Source organism: Tursiops truncatus, chromosome 13 (genome assembly GCF_011762595.2).
Source record: "Tursiops truncatus isolate mTurTru1 chromosome 13, mTurTru1.mat.Y, whole genome shotgun sequence".
Lineage (NCBI taxonomy): Eukaryota > Metazoa > Chordata > Mammalia > Artiodactyla > Delphinidae > Tursiops > Tursiops truncatus.
Window position 1 is genome coordinate 46787460 of NC_047046.1, and position 18289 is coordinate 46805748.

The following is an 18289-nucleotide window of genomic DNA, read 5'->3' on the forward strand; positions in this document are numbered from 1 at the left end:
TTTAACATATTCTTTATCTGTTCTATGATGCTATCATCCTGAATTTAAGATTTCTCCATTGAATGGTTCTTACTCAAATCAGAATCTTGTATGCAGTTAAAAAAATGTATACATCTGACTTCATTCCCAGATACTCTGCTATCTAGAGTTTAGGGATTTGTACTTTTAAAAGCATTGTGGGTGATGAGAGGTTTTTTTGTTTTTGTTTCCATTCTGGAGGTTGAATTTTAGTGAATGGTTTCTACATAAGATGAAATAAATGATCATATGTTTTTTAAATTGATAGTATGGTTGTCAGTAATAGATTTTCTATTGTTGAACTCATTCATACATTTCTAGAATAAATGAGTAGGTTCCCAGTAATAGCCCTGGGCATGATACAGGATGATCAGGAAGGACTAGAATGATGATAACAATAATAATGGAAAATAGAGAATTGTAAAAGTAGGTGGAAAGGAGAAAACATTTAAAAAGGGCATTAACTTTGATATTAAAATGCTTTAAATCAGGAGTTTTGTGATTGCATACCCCACCAGTGAAAAAAATTGAGCATGTACTCTGAGTATGTGTGTGTTTATTTTAAAACTATGCATGTGTTTTATAGTACTGATACTTTACGCATAACACATGCAAAATTTAAGTGAGATAAAGATGAAAAAGTTACTTTAAAAATAAGTTTGCTTTATTTACTGGTATAAAATATTTTCATTCTTAAAGTTTTATTACTGTTTTTATTGAAAACAATGTGGTTGACTATGATTTCTAAAATTTCTTAAAATCTTGGTTTAATACAGTGACAGTAATTTAAAGATTTCGATTAAATTCACTTTACTTTGATACTTGGTCTGATGACTATCATGGCTGAAAAGATACCTACAACACACAATACAGATCCAAATGGAAGAGTATGTCATAGGTTGAGATTCCTATATTTTTCAGTCCCATTTGGTAAATATTGAAAGGGCTTTTGTTGAAATTTTCCATAGTCTCTGATTATGTTACAGTTGTTCTTACAAACGAATTGGAAGTTTTTATATTTTATTAGGGCATGTTCAAAACCCAATGATTATCTTTATTTGGAAGATTTAAAAACAGTTTAGAAAAATCTGTTACCAAGTTTAAATGTATAGATATGAGATTTTTAAAAAATAGGTGACATACTGTTTTTGGTAAAGTCATAACATCCCTTTAACACGTGCACTCCCCGTAGTTTGAATTTATTTTGAAAAGCAGTTTTTAGTCTCCACATTGTTAGAATACCACCTTTACCTGCAGAGACAGATTAATAACTGCTAAAAAGATGCAAAATAGTGGTTTAATAGTCTCCTATTTGGGCAGGGAAGCTTTCTTGCAGAGAATGTGTGTGGAGACACAACAGTATTTTCACAGAAGGGAAATGACTGTCATTGGAGAACATCTGTTAGGTAGATGATACAGTATTGCTTGTCCTTTTGTAAAAGAAAACTGAAAAGTCAGTTTTCTAAGTTTCACAACAGTTTTGTGGTCCACTACCTATCTCGTTTTTATTTTAATGTTTCTGCTATTGAAAGGCCTTGTTTTTATAAAATTGACTACATTGATGAAATTCTGTAATGCATGACTGACAGTCCTCATATGGAATGCCCACTTTTCTCTCAGGATTTCTCTGATACTGCATAAGACACATGACTCTGGCATGGGGTCCCAGTGAGGACATCAAGTTATTCTGTATATTAAATGTTGGAAAGCCTAGTTCCTTTTTGGAAAATATAAACATAATGAACATTCAAATATTTTTTCTTAACCTACTCCATTTAGGAGTTGTAGCATCATTTTGGATGCTACAACCTTAAACTATATCCTAGTTACAAGTCAAGAAGTTCACAAATTCTTGATTCTACCCCAGCATTCAAAAACTAACTAGTCCAGGTAGAGGTAGGGGAGTCTCTTAATTTGAAAGTCTAAAGGACCTGGGGAAATGTTCATGCTATGGATTTAAGACAATTCTGCAAAATACTATATTCTCTATACTTTTGTAACTATGCCTAAATTAATTTTTAAAGGACCTCATAAGCAGTCTTATCAGAATTTATTTGAAAAGTAATTAATGCCATAATTATATCATAGTTCAGAACTATTTGAAGTTTAGGCTTTTCAAACAAATTCAGACTGGTTGTCTTCATTAGCAGTTAATGAATCTGTGTTGTGCTTTATTACTTGAAGTATTAACTTCTCCCCCTCCCCCCCATGCCTCTTAAGTAATAGGAGTGAAACATCCACATCTGATAACACAGAAACGTATCAAGAGAATACAAGGTAAGCTTTTGCATTTCTATTATTTTAGTAAATAATACCTATCACTTTGTAATAATGGATTTTTAAATTTAAAAAATTTAAATTCAGTTAAATCATCAGACATAATGCATAAGTTAGCAGTTTAGAGATAAATGATGCAGTTGCTTTTACAGGTCACATTAAATTAGAAGCGTGTAGCTCTCCTCTTTCACTGTGGTCAGATTTCTTCCATGCATAATTTAGGCAGAGTTGTCAATACTGAACTGTCCCTTGCTGAAATTGAGATATTAAAATCCAGTGATGGCCTGATCCTCAGAATATTTTGAAATGTTGATCATTCTGATGGCTGATGCTTTTGTTTTTCACTTTTCCTATGAATTTTGTATGTTAGAGTCTTAGAACTAGGATAAATTAAAGATACACCATATGGATGTAAGTCTTTTAAAAGTTTTAATTTCCTAGATATGGTGTTTCCATACTGGGACACCATGGGATATTTAGAATTTTCAAGGGACATACAGTGACATCTATTAGTTACAGGAATGACTAAGTTGTTTGAATCTAACTACTTTAATAAATGAGACAGCTAGGTTTGTTATTATTTTTGTTTAGGCCTCTTGTAGAGGCACCATGAAAAAATTTCCTAGACACTAAGGGTACTGTAAACTGAGATTGTTTAGGAATATCTATTGTAGATTATTTATTGAAAACATAGTTTTTTAAAAGTGAGACAATCTTTGATTAGTCTATAATTATAACTTTTAAAGAAAGAAATAAAAATTGGTCAAAAAATAGGAGCTCATCATTTTTACGTTATGATTTCAAATTCAGTATGCTGCATTTAAAATTGTTTTATAGTTCTTCTGGGCATCCCACCTTTAAGTGTCCCTTGTGTCAAGAATCAAATTTTACCAGACAGCGTTTACTGGATCACTGTAATAGTAATCACCTATTTCAGATAGTTCCTGTGGTAAGTATGTATGTTTAAGACAGTCTTCTGTTTAAGGTATGCTGTCCCATTTATTTCACTTCATTTGTACAAGGGAAAGTGGTTACTTTAAATTTTGTGGGGCATTGTCAGTAAGGTATATTTTGTCAACAAAAGATTGATGACTGTGAAGCAAAATGAGATATTTAAAATCCCAGTAACTAACTTATAAAAAGACGTATGCTTAATTGTGAGGGTAATGTACGAAAATAGCCTGGAAAGAGTGAAATAAGGAAAGGTGAACTGAGGATTCATTACCAAGCAGTAGCATTGTAAATTGTATCCTTGCAGAATGTAGTATATGAGTGCATAAAGCAAGAAAGGAAAAGAATCATACTTTCTTTTTGATGGCATACATATCTTTTTTTTTTTTACATCTTTATTGGAGTATAATTGCTTTACAGCGGTGTGTTAACTTCTGCTTTATAACAAAGTGAATCAGTTATACGTATACATATGTTCCCATATCTCTTCCCTCTTGCGTCTCCCTCCCTCCCACCCTCCCTATCCCACCCCTCTAGGCGGTCACAAAGCACGGAGCTGATCTCCCTGTGCTATGTGGCTGCTTCCCACTAGCTATCTATTTTACGTTTGGTAGTGTATATATGTCCATGCCACTCTCTCACTTCGTCCCAGCTTACCCTTCCCCCTCCCCATATCCTCAAGTCCATTCTCTAGTAGGTCTGTGTTTTTATTCCTGTCTTACCCCTAGGTTCTTCATGACATTTTTTTTTCTTAAATTCCATATATATGTGTTAGCATACGGTATTTGTCTTTCTCTTTCTGACTTACTTCACTCTGTATGACAGACTCTAGGTCTATCCACCTCATTACAAATAGCTCAATTTCGTTTCTTTTTATGGCTGAGTAATATTCCATTGTATATATGTGCCACATCTTCTTTATCCATTCATCTGATGATGGGCACTTAGGTTGTTTCCATCTCCGGGCTATTGTAAATAGAGCTGCAATGAACATTTTGGTACATGACTCTTTTTGAATTATGGTTTTCTCAGGGTATATGCCCAGTAGTGGGATTGCTGGGTCATATGGTAGTTCTATTTGTAGTTTTTTAAGGAACCTCCATACTGTTCTCCACAGTGGCTGTACCAATTCACATTCCCACCGACAGTGCAAGAGTGTTCCCTTTTCTCCACACCCTCTCCCGCATTTATTGTTTGCAGATTTTTTGATGATGGCCATTCTGACTGGTGTGAGATGATATCTCATTGTAGTTTTGATTTGCATTTCTCTAATGATTAATGATGTTGAGCATTCTTTCATGTGTTTGTTAGCAATCTGTATGTCTTCTTTGGAGAAATGTCTATTTAGGTCTTCTGCCCATTTTTGGATTGGGTTGTTTTTTTGTTTTTGAGCTGCATGAGCTGCTTATAAATTTTGGAGATTAATCCTTTGTCAGTTGCTTCATTTGCAAATACTTTCTCCCATTCTGAGGGTTGTCTTTTGGTCTTATTTATGGTTTCCTTTGCTGTGCAAAAGCTTTGAAGTTTCATTAGGTCCCATTTGTTTATTTTTGTTTTTATTTCCATTTCTCTAGGAGGTGGGTCAAAAAGGATCTTGCTGTGATTTATGTCATAGAGTGTCCTGCCTATGTTCTCCTCTAAGAGTTTGATAGTTTCTGGCCTTAAATTTAAGTCTTTAATCCATTTTGAGTTTATTTTTGTGTATGGTGTTAGGGAGTGATCTCATCTCATACTTTTACATGTACCTGTCCAGTTTTCCCCGCACCACTTATTGAAGAGGCTGTCCTTTCTCCACTGTACATTCCTGCCTCCTTTATCAAAGATAAGGTGACCATATGTGCGTGGGTTTACCTCTGGGCTTTCTATCCTGTTCCATTGATCTATCTTTCTGTTTTTGTGCCAGTACCATACTGTCTTGATTACTGTAGCTTTGTAGTATAGTCTGAAGTCAGGGAGCCTGATTCCTCCAGCTCTGTTTTTCGTTCTCAAGATTGCTTTGGCTATTCGGGGTCTTTTGTGTTTCCATACAAATTGTGGAATTTTTTGTTCTAGTTCTGTGAAAAATGCCAGTGGTAGTTTGATAGGGATTGCATTGAATCTGTAGATTGCTTTGGGTAGTAGTCATTTTCACAATGTTGATTCTTCCAATCCAGGAACATGGTATATCTGTCCATCTATTTGTATCATCCTTAATATCTTTCATCAGTGTCTTATAATTTTCTGCATACAAATCTTTCGTCTCCTTAGGTAGGTTTATTCCTAGATATTTTATTCTTTTTGTTGCAATGGTAAATGGGAGTGTTTTCTTGATTTCACTTTCAGATTTTTCATCATTAGTGTATAGGAATGCCAGAGATTTCTGTGCATTAATTTTGTATCCTGCTACTTTACCAAATTCATTGATAAGCTCTAGTAGTTTTCTGGTAGCATCTTTAGGATTCTCTATGTATAGTGTGATGTCATCTGCAAACAGTGGCAGCTTTACTTCTTCTTTTCCGATTTGGATTCCTTTTATTTCCTTTTCTTCTCTGATTGCTGTGGCTAAAACTTCCAAAACTATGTTGAATAAGAGTGGTGAGAGTGGGCAACCTTGTCTTGTACCTGATCTTAGTGGAAATGCATTCAGTTTTTCACCATTGAGGATGATGTTGGCTGTGGGTTTGTCATATATGGCCTTTATTATGTTGAGGAAAGTTCCCTCTATGCCTACTCTCTGCAGGGTTTTTATCATAAATAGGTGTTGAATTTTGTCGAAAGCTTTCTCTGCATCGAATGAGATGATCATATGGTTTTTCTCCTTCAGTTTGTTAATATGGTGTATCACGTTGTTTGATTTGCATATATTGAAGAATCCTTGCATTCCTGGGGTAACCCCACTTGATCATGGTGTATGATCCTTTTAATGTGCTGTTGGATTCTGTTTGCTAGTATTTTGTTGAGGATTTTTGCATCTGTGTTCATCAGTGATATTGGCCTGTAGTTTTCTTTCTTTGTGACATTCTTGTCTGGTTTTGGTATCAAGGTGATGGTGGCCTCGTAGAATGAGTTTGAGAGTGTTCCTCCCTCTGCTATATTTTGGAAGAGTTTGAGAAGGATAGGTGTTAGCTCTTCTCTAAATGTTTGATAGAATTCGCCTGTGAAGCCATCTGGTCCTGGGCTTTTGTTTGTTGGAAGATTTTTAATCACAGTTTCAATTTCAGTGCTTGTGATTGGTCTGTTCATATTTTCTATTTCTTCCTGATTCAATCTTGGCAGGTTGTGCATTTCTAAGAATTTGTCCATTTCTTCCAGGTTGTCCGTTTTATTGGCATAGAGTTGCTCGTAGTAATCTCTCATGATCTTTTGTATTTTTGCAGTGTCAGTTGTTACTTCTCCTTTTTCATTTCTAATTCTATTGATTTGAGTCTCCTCCCATTTTTTCTCGATGAGTCTGGCTGATGGTTTATCAATTTTGTTTATCTTCTCAAAGAACCAGCTTTTAGTTTTATTGATCTTTGCTATCGTTTCCTTCATTTCTTTTTCATTTATTTCTGATCTGATTTTTATGATTTCTATCCTTCTGCTAACTTTGGGGTTTTTTTTGTTCTCCTTTCTCTAATTGCTTTAGGTACAAGGTTAGGTTGTTTATTCGAGATGTTTCCTGTTTCTTTCTTTTTTTTTTTTTTTCGTGTTTCTTAAGGTAGGATTGTCTTGCTATAAACTTCCCTCTTAGAACTGCTTTTGCTGCCTCCCATATGTTTTGGGTCGTCGTGTCTCCATTGTCATTTGTTTCTTGGTATTTTTTTATTTCCTCTTTGATTTCTTCAGTGATCACTTTGTTATTAAGTAGTGTATTGTTTAGCCTCCATGTGATGCATACATATCTTTTTGATGCCATTTTGAGGGTGTGTATGAGAGTGGTGAGACCTTTTTTGATGAGTGAAGGAGAATAGAGCAGAGTGCAGGATTCCAACATTGTTAATGGTTCTACAGCTCCACATTTGGAGCATGAGTTTCAATTTCAACTGTATATCAAACAGGAGAAACTGAGCTGGAAGAGATACTTACCATTTTGATATGTAAATATTTTCTTCAGAAATTAGAAGGAAAATGTATCAAAAGATAAAATAAGGATTGTGGATACATCTTAGCAGTTTTACAAAAAGTTGTGGAAGAGTATGCCCCAGTATGCCCTTAAAGTCTCGGGTAGTGCTAAGGGAGATACTCCCCCTACTTTGCTCATTAGGAGAGGGTCTGTTACTGTTAAGTAAACAGATACAGTGCCAAAGACATCTCCTGGGGAAAATCTCATATTTAAGAGATTTCATTTGTTTTATATTGCATTAGTGAATTTTTGTTTCTGCATTATATTCAACATAGCACAAACTTTGGCTATAGTCCAGTTACTAAAGTTCTGTTTTGTTTCATTTCAGTCTGTAATTCATTCACTTTTTAAGATGTACTTACTTCACTTGAAACCTTAAGGATACAATTTAAGGCTTCCTTTGCTTTCATCTTACTTATAAATGAAATTAAACTAATAATAATAATTATGTCACAGTTATTGTGTGGCTCTAATGAGATTACATACTGGTTACTGGTAATTATTATTACAGTTGGTTAAGGCTGGATATGGTGTTGCTGTTAAAACAGTAGAATAATCAGATTTAAGTAATAGAATATGTTAGATCTCTCTTTTTATTGTGTTGTGTTGGATTAGTGTAATTTATCTAAGGTAATTTGATCTAGAAATAATCTAGTCATGAAATTTGGCCCTTAGAAATGCTTTTCATGTAGATTTTTTTGTAACATGTTTTAATACTTTCAATAATGTTGTTTGGTTATTTTCATTATTTTTTATTTGAAATACTGTGTTTTTTATAGACATGTCCTATTTGTGTGTCTCTTCCTTGGGGAGATCCTAGCCAGATTACTAGAAATTTCGTTAGTCATCTAAATCAAAGGCATCAGTTTGATTATGGAGAATTTGTGGTAAGTGAGTTTTTCAAGATTAAGAAAATACCATTTAAATATTGAAGTTAAATTAACTTTTTCAATCTAGACTTGAGTTTTGAGGCAAGATGTATCATACTGGATGGTTATAGAGCAAGTTCTGTTGTTTTTATGATAATATAGGTGAATTTTGGTTTGTAGAAGTGGTAAAAGTTGAATTTACTGTCCACCTTCTATATTAGAGAGATAATTAATAGAGGAAGAGCAAACCCCCAGATTAACAAAATGATGATATATATGAAAACTGTCTAGATTTAAGGAAAATTATACTTGCTAGAAAAGTAAAATTGGTATGACAGATGGAGGATGTATTTCTTGTGTAGTGTAAGTAGCTTGTTAAACTCATAATAGATTTCTTTTATCTGCACGTGAGACACATTCTTTTTAAAAATGAGGGAGCTTATTTATGTAAAGCCAGGTTGAATGGCAGATTCTGGCCTTAGTTCACTGCTTTAACAGAGTGCATGAGGGAAGTTATATAATATAAAAATGGATCCCCAGAGCAAAGCATGAGGTTAATTTCTACTTCCCAAATGTGTCTTGATAGTTACAAAAAAAAAAATTAGATGACTTTCATTTTATTAATTGTGAAATTGCATTTTATTCATCTTCAATGAATTAAAACCTTATCTAATTCAAGATTCAGCCTGACAAAGAATGGTTCATACTTGTTTTCCAGTTTATGTAATAAGCACAGACATGTGCAATTCTGAGAATGGCATGAACAGAATTTCCATTTCTTCTGCCCTCCAGTGTTGAAATTATGTCATTCTTGATATACATATTTTTTATTTTGTGTAATTTACATTTTTTAGTCACACTGTATAAAAATATATATGTAATAATATTTCAAATATATGTAAAATTCAAGTGTACTCTGATAATTTTAGTAGTTTTATGAAGTAATTATAGGTTATTCTTAAATTCTCAGTGTAAGAAAGGTTACTGCATCTGGAGAACTATGTGTTTGGAAAAACAAAAATTTATTTTGTGAACTGCTTTTGATCTAATTGTCAGACTGTTCTACCTTGCCACAGAAGAACATGTAATTTTAATGATTTGAGATTGTCAAATGGAGGCCTATTTTAAAGCAAGTCCATAGACCATAATTGAAAGGAAATAGAATTTTTCAAGTTGAGTAGTAGTATAATCAGACTGAGTGAACTGCAGTTTTTACCTTTATGTTATGATTAAGATGATGTTAATTCAACTGTCTTAATGTGATAAGTGCTTATTTTCTTTAAAATAAATATACCTTCCAACATTGGCATTCTTTTCTAGAGATGACAGAAAATTTATGATTGTGGGTTACCCTTAACTATACTACTTTCAATTAATAACTTATCATAAAACACTGTAATTCTCAAATTTCATTGTCTGCTGATCATCTGTTATTTATCAATTATTCCTAAATAATTGTAACTGAATTTTTTTATTAAAAGTTTAGGTATTTAGTGCTTATATTTTAAAGAAGTATATGGTGTAACATAAACTGTTTCAAGTATGTATGTGTATCAAGATGTGTAATGTATTGGACTAAGTATTGAGTATGTTTTTCCTATTGACATGTTAATGTTACTGTTTTTAGAATCTTCAGCTAGATGAGGAAACCCAATATCAAACTGCTGTTGAAGAATCTTTTCAGGTAAACGTCTGAAGGCTGTAGACGTCTCTGCATCTTTGTACCTGCAAGTGCCATCTTTAAGGAGAAAACTACATGAAGTCACCGTTTCAATAACTTGATGTGCATATTAATAAAAGTAATTCAGTCTATTGATTTAGTTTTTAATTGAAAAAGGTGGGCCATCTAAAAACTTCATTCTCTTGATAAGTTAAAAGATAAAAGTTAGGACATTATCTTTAAAAGCATTAAAAGGATTATATTTCATTAATGTAATGGTGAAAAGGGAATCCCTGTTGTACTTATCTTTTTATATTACATATTGAATTTTTCCTTGCTTTTGAAATTTGGTGCAGTTCCTCCCATTGACATTATTGTACACAGGTAACAGAGTACCAAATTGTGAAAGATGAGATTGATATAAACCTAACAAATCTGAGCCAGTTATTTGAGTTGCAGAATGGAGACTTGAAGTGCTAAATGAAACAATCCAAAGGAAACTTTTTTAAATACAGATTCTAGCAGAGGAATTCAACTATTATAAGAAAATTGTATTTATATAATGTTTAGTATTTTTGAAGACTAGTGAGATTTCTTTACTAATTTTGACTCTTTAAAAAGTGAAAGCTCATTGTATAGATATTTCCTTTTTGCTGTTAGAAGGAAATATCAAGAGAAAAATTTATTTCTTTGGTGGGCAGTTGGTAATTTCATATCTTGTTTGTTTGGCTGACTAATTTGTAAGCCTAAAGTACAGTAAGCTGAATTACAGCTCTTTGGCCTCAGAATTTTCAATAGCAGAATTGCTGATTAGCTAAGATGAAACTTTTATTAGAAACTTTCAGTTGGTGATATTACATTCTATATATATATTTAAATGAGAGGTTTGACTTCGTCTCAGTTTAGAAATTTGTTCAAATCTAAAGATGTATATGCATATATACATACACTTTTGTATGTGTATATACACATATATGCATGCAGTTTGTCAGGTTATATACAGAATTTCTATTAAGATTTTAAAAATGCACAAGCAATATGGGATCAAAGTATTTATCTGATTTGATTAAAATTTTGTATGTCACCAAATTTTTAAAGTAACAGTCAAATGCTAAGTTATCTACTTGGCTACTATTACACCTTAAAAATGAGTTTACACACCTACACAATTACCTGTTTATATGGTGCTCATTTGTTATCTTAAGGTAATGTGGGACTATAGTAGTGAGGTGGATTCTACCAGCCACTCTGTTTCACTACGTTTTAGTCAAAAACTGGGTTTGTTCTTAGTATTCATTAATGAGAATCATAAAATAACTTGTACTAGAAGGCCCACATCACAGAATAAAAGATGAAGAGTGGATTAGCTGACATTCCATACTAATACATTGTTGATGCTTTCTTTAAAATAAATAACTCTAAAGAACATAAAAGCAAGTCTCAGAAGTAGTTTGCTGCTAATATATACATATATTGTATAAAAAGGTATATTTTGATTTTGTTAAAATCCTTGTTGACTTTTCTACAGTGAACATTTTTTTAACTTGATTTAATAAAATGTTAATTTTGGAAGTGGAGTTTTGTAAAAACCTTTTTCAGTCAAACAGTAATTTATGGGTAGTAATAACAATCACCAAAAAAGCCATACATGTTAACATATGCCTTGGTTGTGTCATTCGAAAGAGTGATGTTTACTATGTGCTTGAACATTTCTCTGCGGTTACATGAGTGTAATTGTAAGAATCGCTGTTTAACAAACTCTTTTCTAAAAAAACTTTTGACCATGGGTTTTTCCAGTTTAAGCAATAACTTTAGTACTTTCTTTCAAAATTTAGTACTTCCAGTATGTCAAGTTAAACCATTCTGGGATTTGAGAACTTCTTTAAAGGAAAATTGTAGAGATCATCTTGATGAAATTGTGTTTTGAAGTTTGTGGGTTAGTTAAATATCATTTATAGTCTGGTGTGTCTTTCACATAAGTTTTTTTGGTAAGGAAAATATTGACTTTATTTGGTTTTATCTGGGAGCTCCTCAGTATGGAAATGTTTGTTTAAAACCTCCCTTCCTTTTGTCAGTGGATTAGGAATAGGGATTGGCTTTACAGATACAGAGTTTAAATTCATGAGACAGTCCTTGTTTTTAACGTGCATATAGCTGAGTCAGGATAAGGGAGGAAACTGTATTGATACTCTACCTAAATTTCAGAATACCACTTACAGGCCTCAACAAATTACAGTTTATGTTGTTAAACAGTCTTATTTGAGATGTATTGCTTTATTTTTCAATTAAACGTGGTTTTCTCCTACTTGTGTGTCTCATTAAAATTTTGTCTAGAGGCAAACATGATAACATTTAACTCTCATAACTCACCCTGGAAGACATGTAGGAGATGACCCATTATTTTGCACTTAAAAAAGTGGATAGGAGAAAGATACCACATGCTGATACTATATGTTGGGTTTACCTTTACAAACCTATTTTATCTTTATTTTCAAATGTTAATCAACTTATAAAGCTATTTTATCAAGTGTTCACACAGCAGGATTTTCAGACCATGCTAGCAACCAGACAGAAAGCTAGTTAACTGGTTAACAGACAGTTTTAAATGGAAAAGTTACCCTTAAATAAGGTATCAGAGTTCTAAGAATATATTGCCAAATACCATGTCACATACTTGTTGCATATTTAGCAAGTATTAATTACAATCTTCAGTGAATCATAACTTTATAGGAACCCTTTAGGGCTGCTACTCAAAGAATAAACCCTCTCTGGAGGCTGTGATGTTTGTAGAAAAGGTGTGGCCCAGAATACATGTACTGTAAAACTAATAGAAATATGAATAAAGTACTCATTCCACGTTACCACTTAATATGGAATATAATTTTCTAATTAGGCAGTACAGTTCTGAAAAAAGATGGGGAATGGAAATGAGTTATATCAAGAGGTTAAAAGAAGATACAGAGACCTGAAAGTGTGTGTTACAGCCTGCATCACCCAACAGCGATTGTCCAATTCTGAGGCTGAGAAATGGGAGTGACTGCACTCTCACCCCGAAATGAGGAAGATAAATGTGTGTATTTTATTAGGTACTTGACTGACAAACTTGCATTACACTATACCATGCAATTTCCTGTGTAATAAGAATTCTTAATAGATTGGTGAAGGATATACCATTGCAGAATATAAGATGAACAGGCAGGGGAGTGAATACGGAGGAGAGACATTAATGAATTATAGCCATTCTAAGGAGGTTATGGAGAGGAAGAAAATACACAAGATGTGAGGGAGGAAATGGCATGTCTGTCTAAATGGGCAAAATAACGGTACATGACACTGAAATTGTGAACAATAATCAGAGCACAGATCAAGAAAAGTTGTTAGAATCCCGTAAGTCCCCTTGTTCCTACTTGCCACTACTACCAACTTTTTTTTTTTTCTTCTGGCCATGCTGCGCAGCATGTGGGATCTTAGTTCCCCCACCAGGGATTGAACCCGTGCCCCCTGCATTGGAAGCACAAAGTCTTAACCACTGACCACCAGGGAAGTCCCACCACCAACTTCTAATACCACAGATTGTTTTGTCTGTTTTTATACTCTTACAAATGGAAGCACTCAGTAAAAATTATATCTGGCTACTTTTGCTCAGTATTGTTTTGAAATATCTAGGTCAGTTTTGTAAATTGTCTTTTCTGTCCAGAACAGAAAAGCTAAAAAGTAGCTTCTAAAGCTACTTTTAAATATTTGTATGTGGAAGTTAAGTGTATTGCAAATGGTTCCTTCTCCATGCGTGTTGACACCTAGTGGTTCCATGTCTAGATAAAACCTGAAAACTGACTGGTCTTCCCCTCGTAATAACTGAGGAAAAACAGGTGAAGAGTGTAACCAAATGGTTTTCCACTGAAACCAGGTAAGAATCTGACCTTTCTAATAAACTAGGTATAGGATGTTCTGTTTTCACGGCATTTTGTAGGAACAAGATTTTATTTTATTTTATTTATTTATTTTTTTAACATCTTTATTGGAGTATAATTGCTTTACAATGGTGTGTTATTTTCTGCTTTACAACAAAGTGAATCAGTTATATATATACATATGTTCCCATATCTCTTCCCTCTTGCGTCTCCCTCCCTCCCACCCTCCCTATCCCTCCCCTCCAGGCGGTCACAAAGCACCGAGCTGATCTCCCTGTGCTATGCGGCTGCTTCCCATTAGCTATCTATTTTACGTTTGGTAGTGTATATATGTCCATGCGTCTCTCTCGCTTTGTCACAGCTTACCCTTCCCCCTCCCCGTGTCATCAAGTCCATGCTCTAGTAGGTCTGTGTCTTTATTCCCGTCTTACCTCTAGGTTCTTCATGACCTTTTTTTTTTTTTCTTAGATTCCATATATATGTGTTAGCATACGGTATTTGTCTTTCTCTTTCTGACTTACTTCACTCTGTATGACAGACTCTAGGTCTATCCACCTCATTACAAATAGCTCAATTTCGTTTCTTTTTATGGCTGAGTAATATTCCATTGTATATATGTGCCACATCTTCTTTATCCATTCATCCAATGATGGACACTTAGGTTGTTTCCATCTCCAGGCTATTATAAATAGAGCTGCAATGAACATTTTGGTACATGACTCTTTTTGAATTATGGTTTTCTCAGGGTATATGCCCAGTAGTGGGATTGCTGGGTTCTATGGTAGTTCTATTTTTAGCTTTTTAAGGAGCCTCCATACTGTTCTCCATAGTGGCTGAATCAATTCACATTCCCACCGACAGTGCAAGAGTGTTCCCTTTTCTCCACACCCTCTCCAGCATTTATTGTTTGTCGATTTTTTGATGATGTCCATTCTGACCAGTGTGAGATGATATCTCATTGTAGTTTTGATTTGCATTTCTCTAATGATTAATGATGTTGAGCATTCTTTCATGTGTTTGTTAGCAATCTGTATATCTTCTTTGGAGAAATGTCTATTTAGGTCTTCTGCCCATTTTTGGATTGGGTTGTTTGTTTTTTTGTTACTGAGCTGCATGAGCTGCTTGTAAATTTTGGAGATTAATCCTTTGTCAGTTGCTTCATTTGCAAATATTTTCTCCCATTCTGAGGGTTGTCTTTTGGTCTTGTTTATGGTTTCCTTTGCTGTGCAAAAGCTTTGAAATTTCATTAGGTCCCATTTGTTTATTTTTGTTTTTATTTCCATTTCTCTAGGAGGTGGGTCAAAAAGGATCTTGTTGTGATTTATGTCATAGAGCATTCTGCCTATGTTTTCCTCTAAGAGTTTGGTAGTGTCTGGCCTTACATTTAGGTCTTTAATCCATTTTGAGTTTATTTTTGTGTATGGTGTTAGGGAGTGTTGTAATTTCATACTTTTACATGTACCTCCTTGATGGTTTTTGGGGCAGTTTTTAAATTTAGTTTTTATTTTTAAAAATTTCTTGGCTGTGTTGGGTCTTCATTGCTGTGTGGGGGGCTTTCTCTAGTTGTGGTGAGCGCCGGCTTCTCATTTGCGATGGCTCCTCTTTGTTGCGGAGCATGGGCTCTCGGCGCACAGGCTTCAGTAGTTGTGGCTCACAGGCTTAGTTGTTCCGGCGGCATGTGGGCTCTTCCTGGATCAGGGCTTGAACCCATGTCCCCTGCATTGGCAGGCGGATTCTTAACCACTGTGCCACCAGGGAAGTCCCCAAGGCGGAGTTTTTATAGGCAAAATTGGGGGTGAGGGCTGCAGGTTGTGTGACTCTCTTCTCATTGGCTGGTGGTGAGGTAACAGGGCGGTGCTTCAGGGATCTTGCGCTCAGCCTGAAGTGGGGTGAGGGGCCATACAGAAGAACTTAAGGTATTGTTATGTATATCCCTTGAGGAGGAACCAGGATCCTGCTTTAATAGCTGCGCTATCGTTTCTTGACTGCCTTTCCTTTGTTTCTGCATTCCCTCGCTCCCCTAATTAGTAACTGAATCTGCCCTTTGGAACACAAGGAAGGTCTCAGAGGCTGAAACCTTTTTCCTACAAACTAGAAACAGGGGACGTAGAAAGGCTTTGTACCCAGGAGGGACCCACAGGGTCCCGCTCGGTTTCAGTTCTCCTAAGAACGTTTAAAGAAGTCTGTTAAAAGCAAGATCCTGGAGTGCTGCTTGGGCTGATGAAACTAGGAATAAAATCCCAGAATGGCATTGTGTGTGCCCCACCAAACAGTGCTGCTGTTCCCTCTCCCTGCCATGTTTAACTCCACCTCCCCACCCCTCCAACCTTGGCCCCTTGACCTTCTGGCTTAAGCCTCAGCCCAGCCTCTTCTGTGATGACATCACTGACCCCTTCCGGGGTCCCTGAGTGCTCTTTCCCAGGCCCCCAATGGACGAAGATGCCAGTTTAAAAAGATTGCATCACAGCAATTGTCCCTCACGTCTCCTCACAAGGTGGCGTCTCCTCCAGGCAGTGGCTAATAGGTGCTCAGTAAATGCTCGTGAAAGGAATTTGTTATTGCTTGTGGTATATTGGGATTTAAAAATAAAGATTACAGGGTAATTTGGGAGAGAACCATAATTATGTCTAGACTGTGAAGTAATGTGCAACCCTGCCATGGTTTTAAGGTCTTGGGACACTTGTTATCCTGAAAGATGTAAAGGATTGTAATCCATTTTCATGAGTCTGTGACAGGAAAACTGGCAGCTCTGGGAAAGGAAGCACATATTTCTACTATTCATCTGTCACAGAAGGAACACGTTGTTCCTAAATGCCAGGTGGAGTTAGTGGTGGTATTGAAAATGCAGAAGGTGTTAGGGATGGCATCAAATCACAAGAGGCACAATAAGAAGACTGGTTAAAACACATACTTTTAACCAGTCTTCAGGAAGTCAGGACTTCCCTGGTGGCGCAGTGGTTAAGAATCCGTCTGCCAATGCAGGGGACACGGGTTTGAGCCCTGGTCTGGGAAGATCCCACATGCTGCAGAGCAACTAAGCCTGTGTGCCACAAGTACTGAGCCTGCGCTCTAGAGCCCACGCACCACAACTACTGAAGCCTGCTGTACCACAACTACTGAAGCCTGCACGCCTAGAGCCTGTGCTCTGCAACAAGAGAAGCCACTGCGATGAGAAGCCCACGCACTGCAACGAAGAGTAGACCCCACTCGCCGCAACTAGAGGAAGGCTGCGCGCAGCAACGAAGACCCAACGCAGCCAAAGGTAAATAAATAAATAAATTTATAAAAACAAAAACAAACAAAAAAAAAAAACCACATGCGTCTAAACAGCCACTAGGTGGCAGCCTAGAACTATGACATTATGGAGAGAACTCTGAAAGACCAGTTGCTTGGAATACGGCCAGAGTGGAGAAGAGAAAGCAGGCATATTGGGCAATTTGAACCAGAAAGGGAGAAAGACCATGATTTGTAGTATTTACTGCACACATCTTTATAATTTTGTTTTTCTTAGAAAAAAGGACAGGCACACACGTATGCACTCACAGCAAATTCTCATCACATATACACTTAACTTTTGTCACTCTCAAGAAGCCCCACAGTGAGTCTGAGGTGTTTCAAGCATGAGTTGGCTGTTTCCTCAGGGGGAGCCTCACCTTCTCTGTAACCCGTATGTAGGGTTTATAGACTATTCAAGCACTCCCTGAGGGTTATTTTATTTTATTTGGTTTTCATCTGACATATTTACTTTTGAACCTAATCCTCTTAATAAATTTTACTCTGCTTATAAAAATATACACAAATATAAATTTATATATGTTCTATATAACATATATTTTATATATTATGAAAACATACTGATAAGTCAGGCAACCAGTGCTTTCCAACATGCCTTGAATACAGTAGGTGCTCAATATATGTTTGCTGAACTGAACTGAAGGGAAACAGAGATAAAATGTCCAGGAAAAGGAAGGGGCAGACTTAGCAGTAGAGCTGCTAGATTCAACACAGTGTAGACAGTCATAGTGTAGAGGGTCATGCACTATTCCACACGGTGCAGAGGGTCCTAGAGGGACGCAGTGTAGACGTGCAGAAGGCAACAAGGGGGGAAGAGAATGCCTACTTTGCTTCCTTTTATCAGAGTAAACCTGCTGCATCTAGGGATCTATGAAACTCAGCATTCACCCCTTAGTTTTGATCCAAACTGTCATCATGTCCACATGTCCTTCTAATGATTTAAACACCAGTTCCTCTAATACAGTTGTGATTCTTTAGGAAAAATAAGAGTATTGTGAAGGTGATTGATAGAAGGCAAAGTTTATGAGGGCAAACATGCTGTTTGAACTCTCATATTTCCAGTTCCTTACACGGAGTAGGTATTTAATAAAAATTGATTATACTCCAACCTGCCCAAAAAGAAGTCCAAAAACTATTCACTGAACCATGTGAATGTAGGGGATTACTGAAGTAATGGAAATGTTATTTATAGTGAACCATGTGTACACCATTTTAAACATAGCTT

The 18289-nt window shown here is 35.6% G+C and overlaps 1 protein-coding gene across 2 annotated transcripts in view; it reads left to right on the forward strand.

Annotated features, from left to right (window-relative positions):
• The window catches only part of RNF138 (ring finger protein 138), a 44355-nt gene extending 32191 nt beyond the window's left edge, over positions 1-12164 (forward strand). For both annotated transcript variants that reach the window (XM_033837652.2, XM_073790640.1), the window contains 4 exons: positions 2239-2295; positions 3133-3244; positions 8110-8217; positions 9827-12164. In XM_033837652.2, the coding sequence (XP_033693543.2) occupies positions 2239-2295; positions 3133-3244; positions 8110-8217; positions 9827-9895 (346 nt within the window). In that variant the 3' untranslated portion in view covers positions 9896-12164. The remainder of the gene's footprint in view (positions 1-2238; positions 2296-3132; positions 3245-8109; positions 8218-9826) is intronic.
• The last annotated feature ends 6125 nt before the right edge of the window (positions 12165-18289 follow it).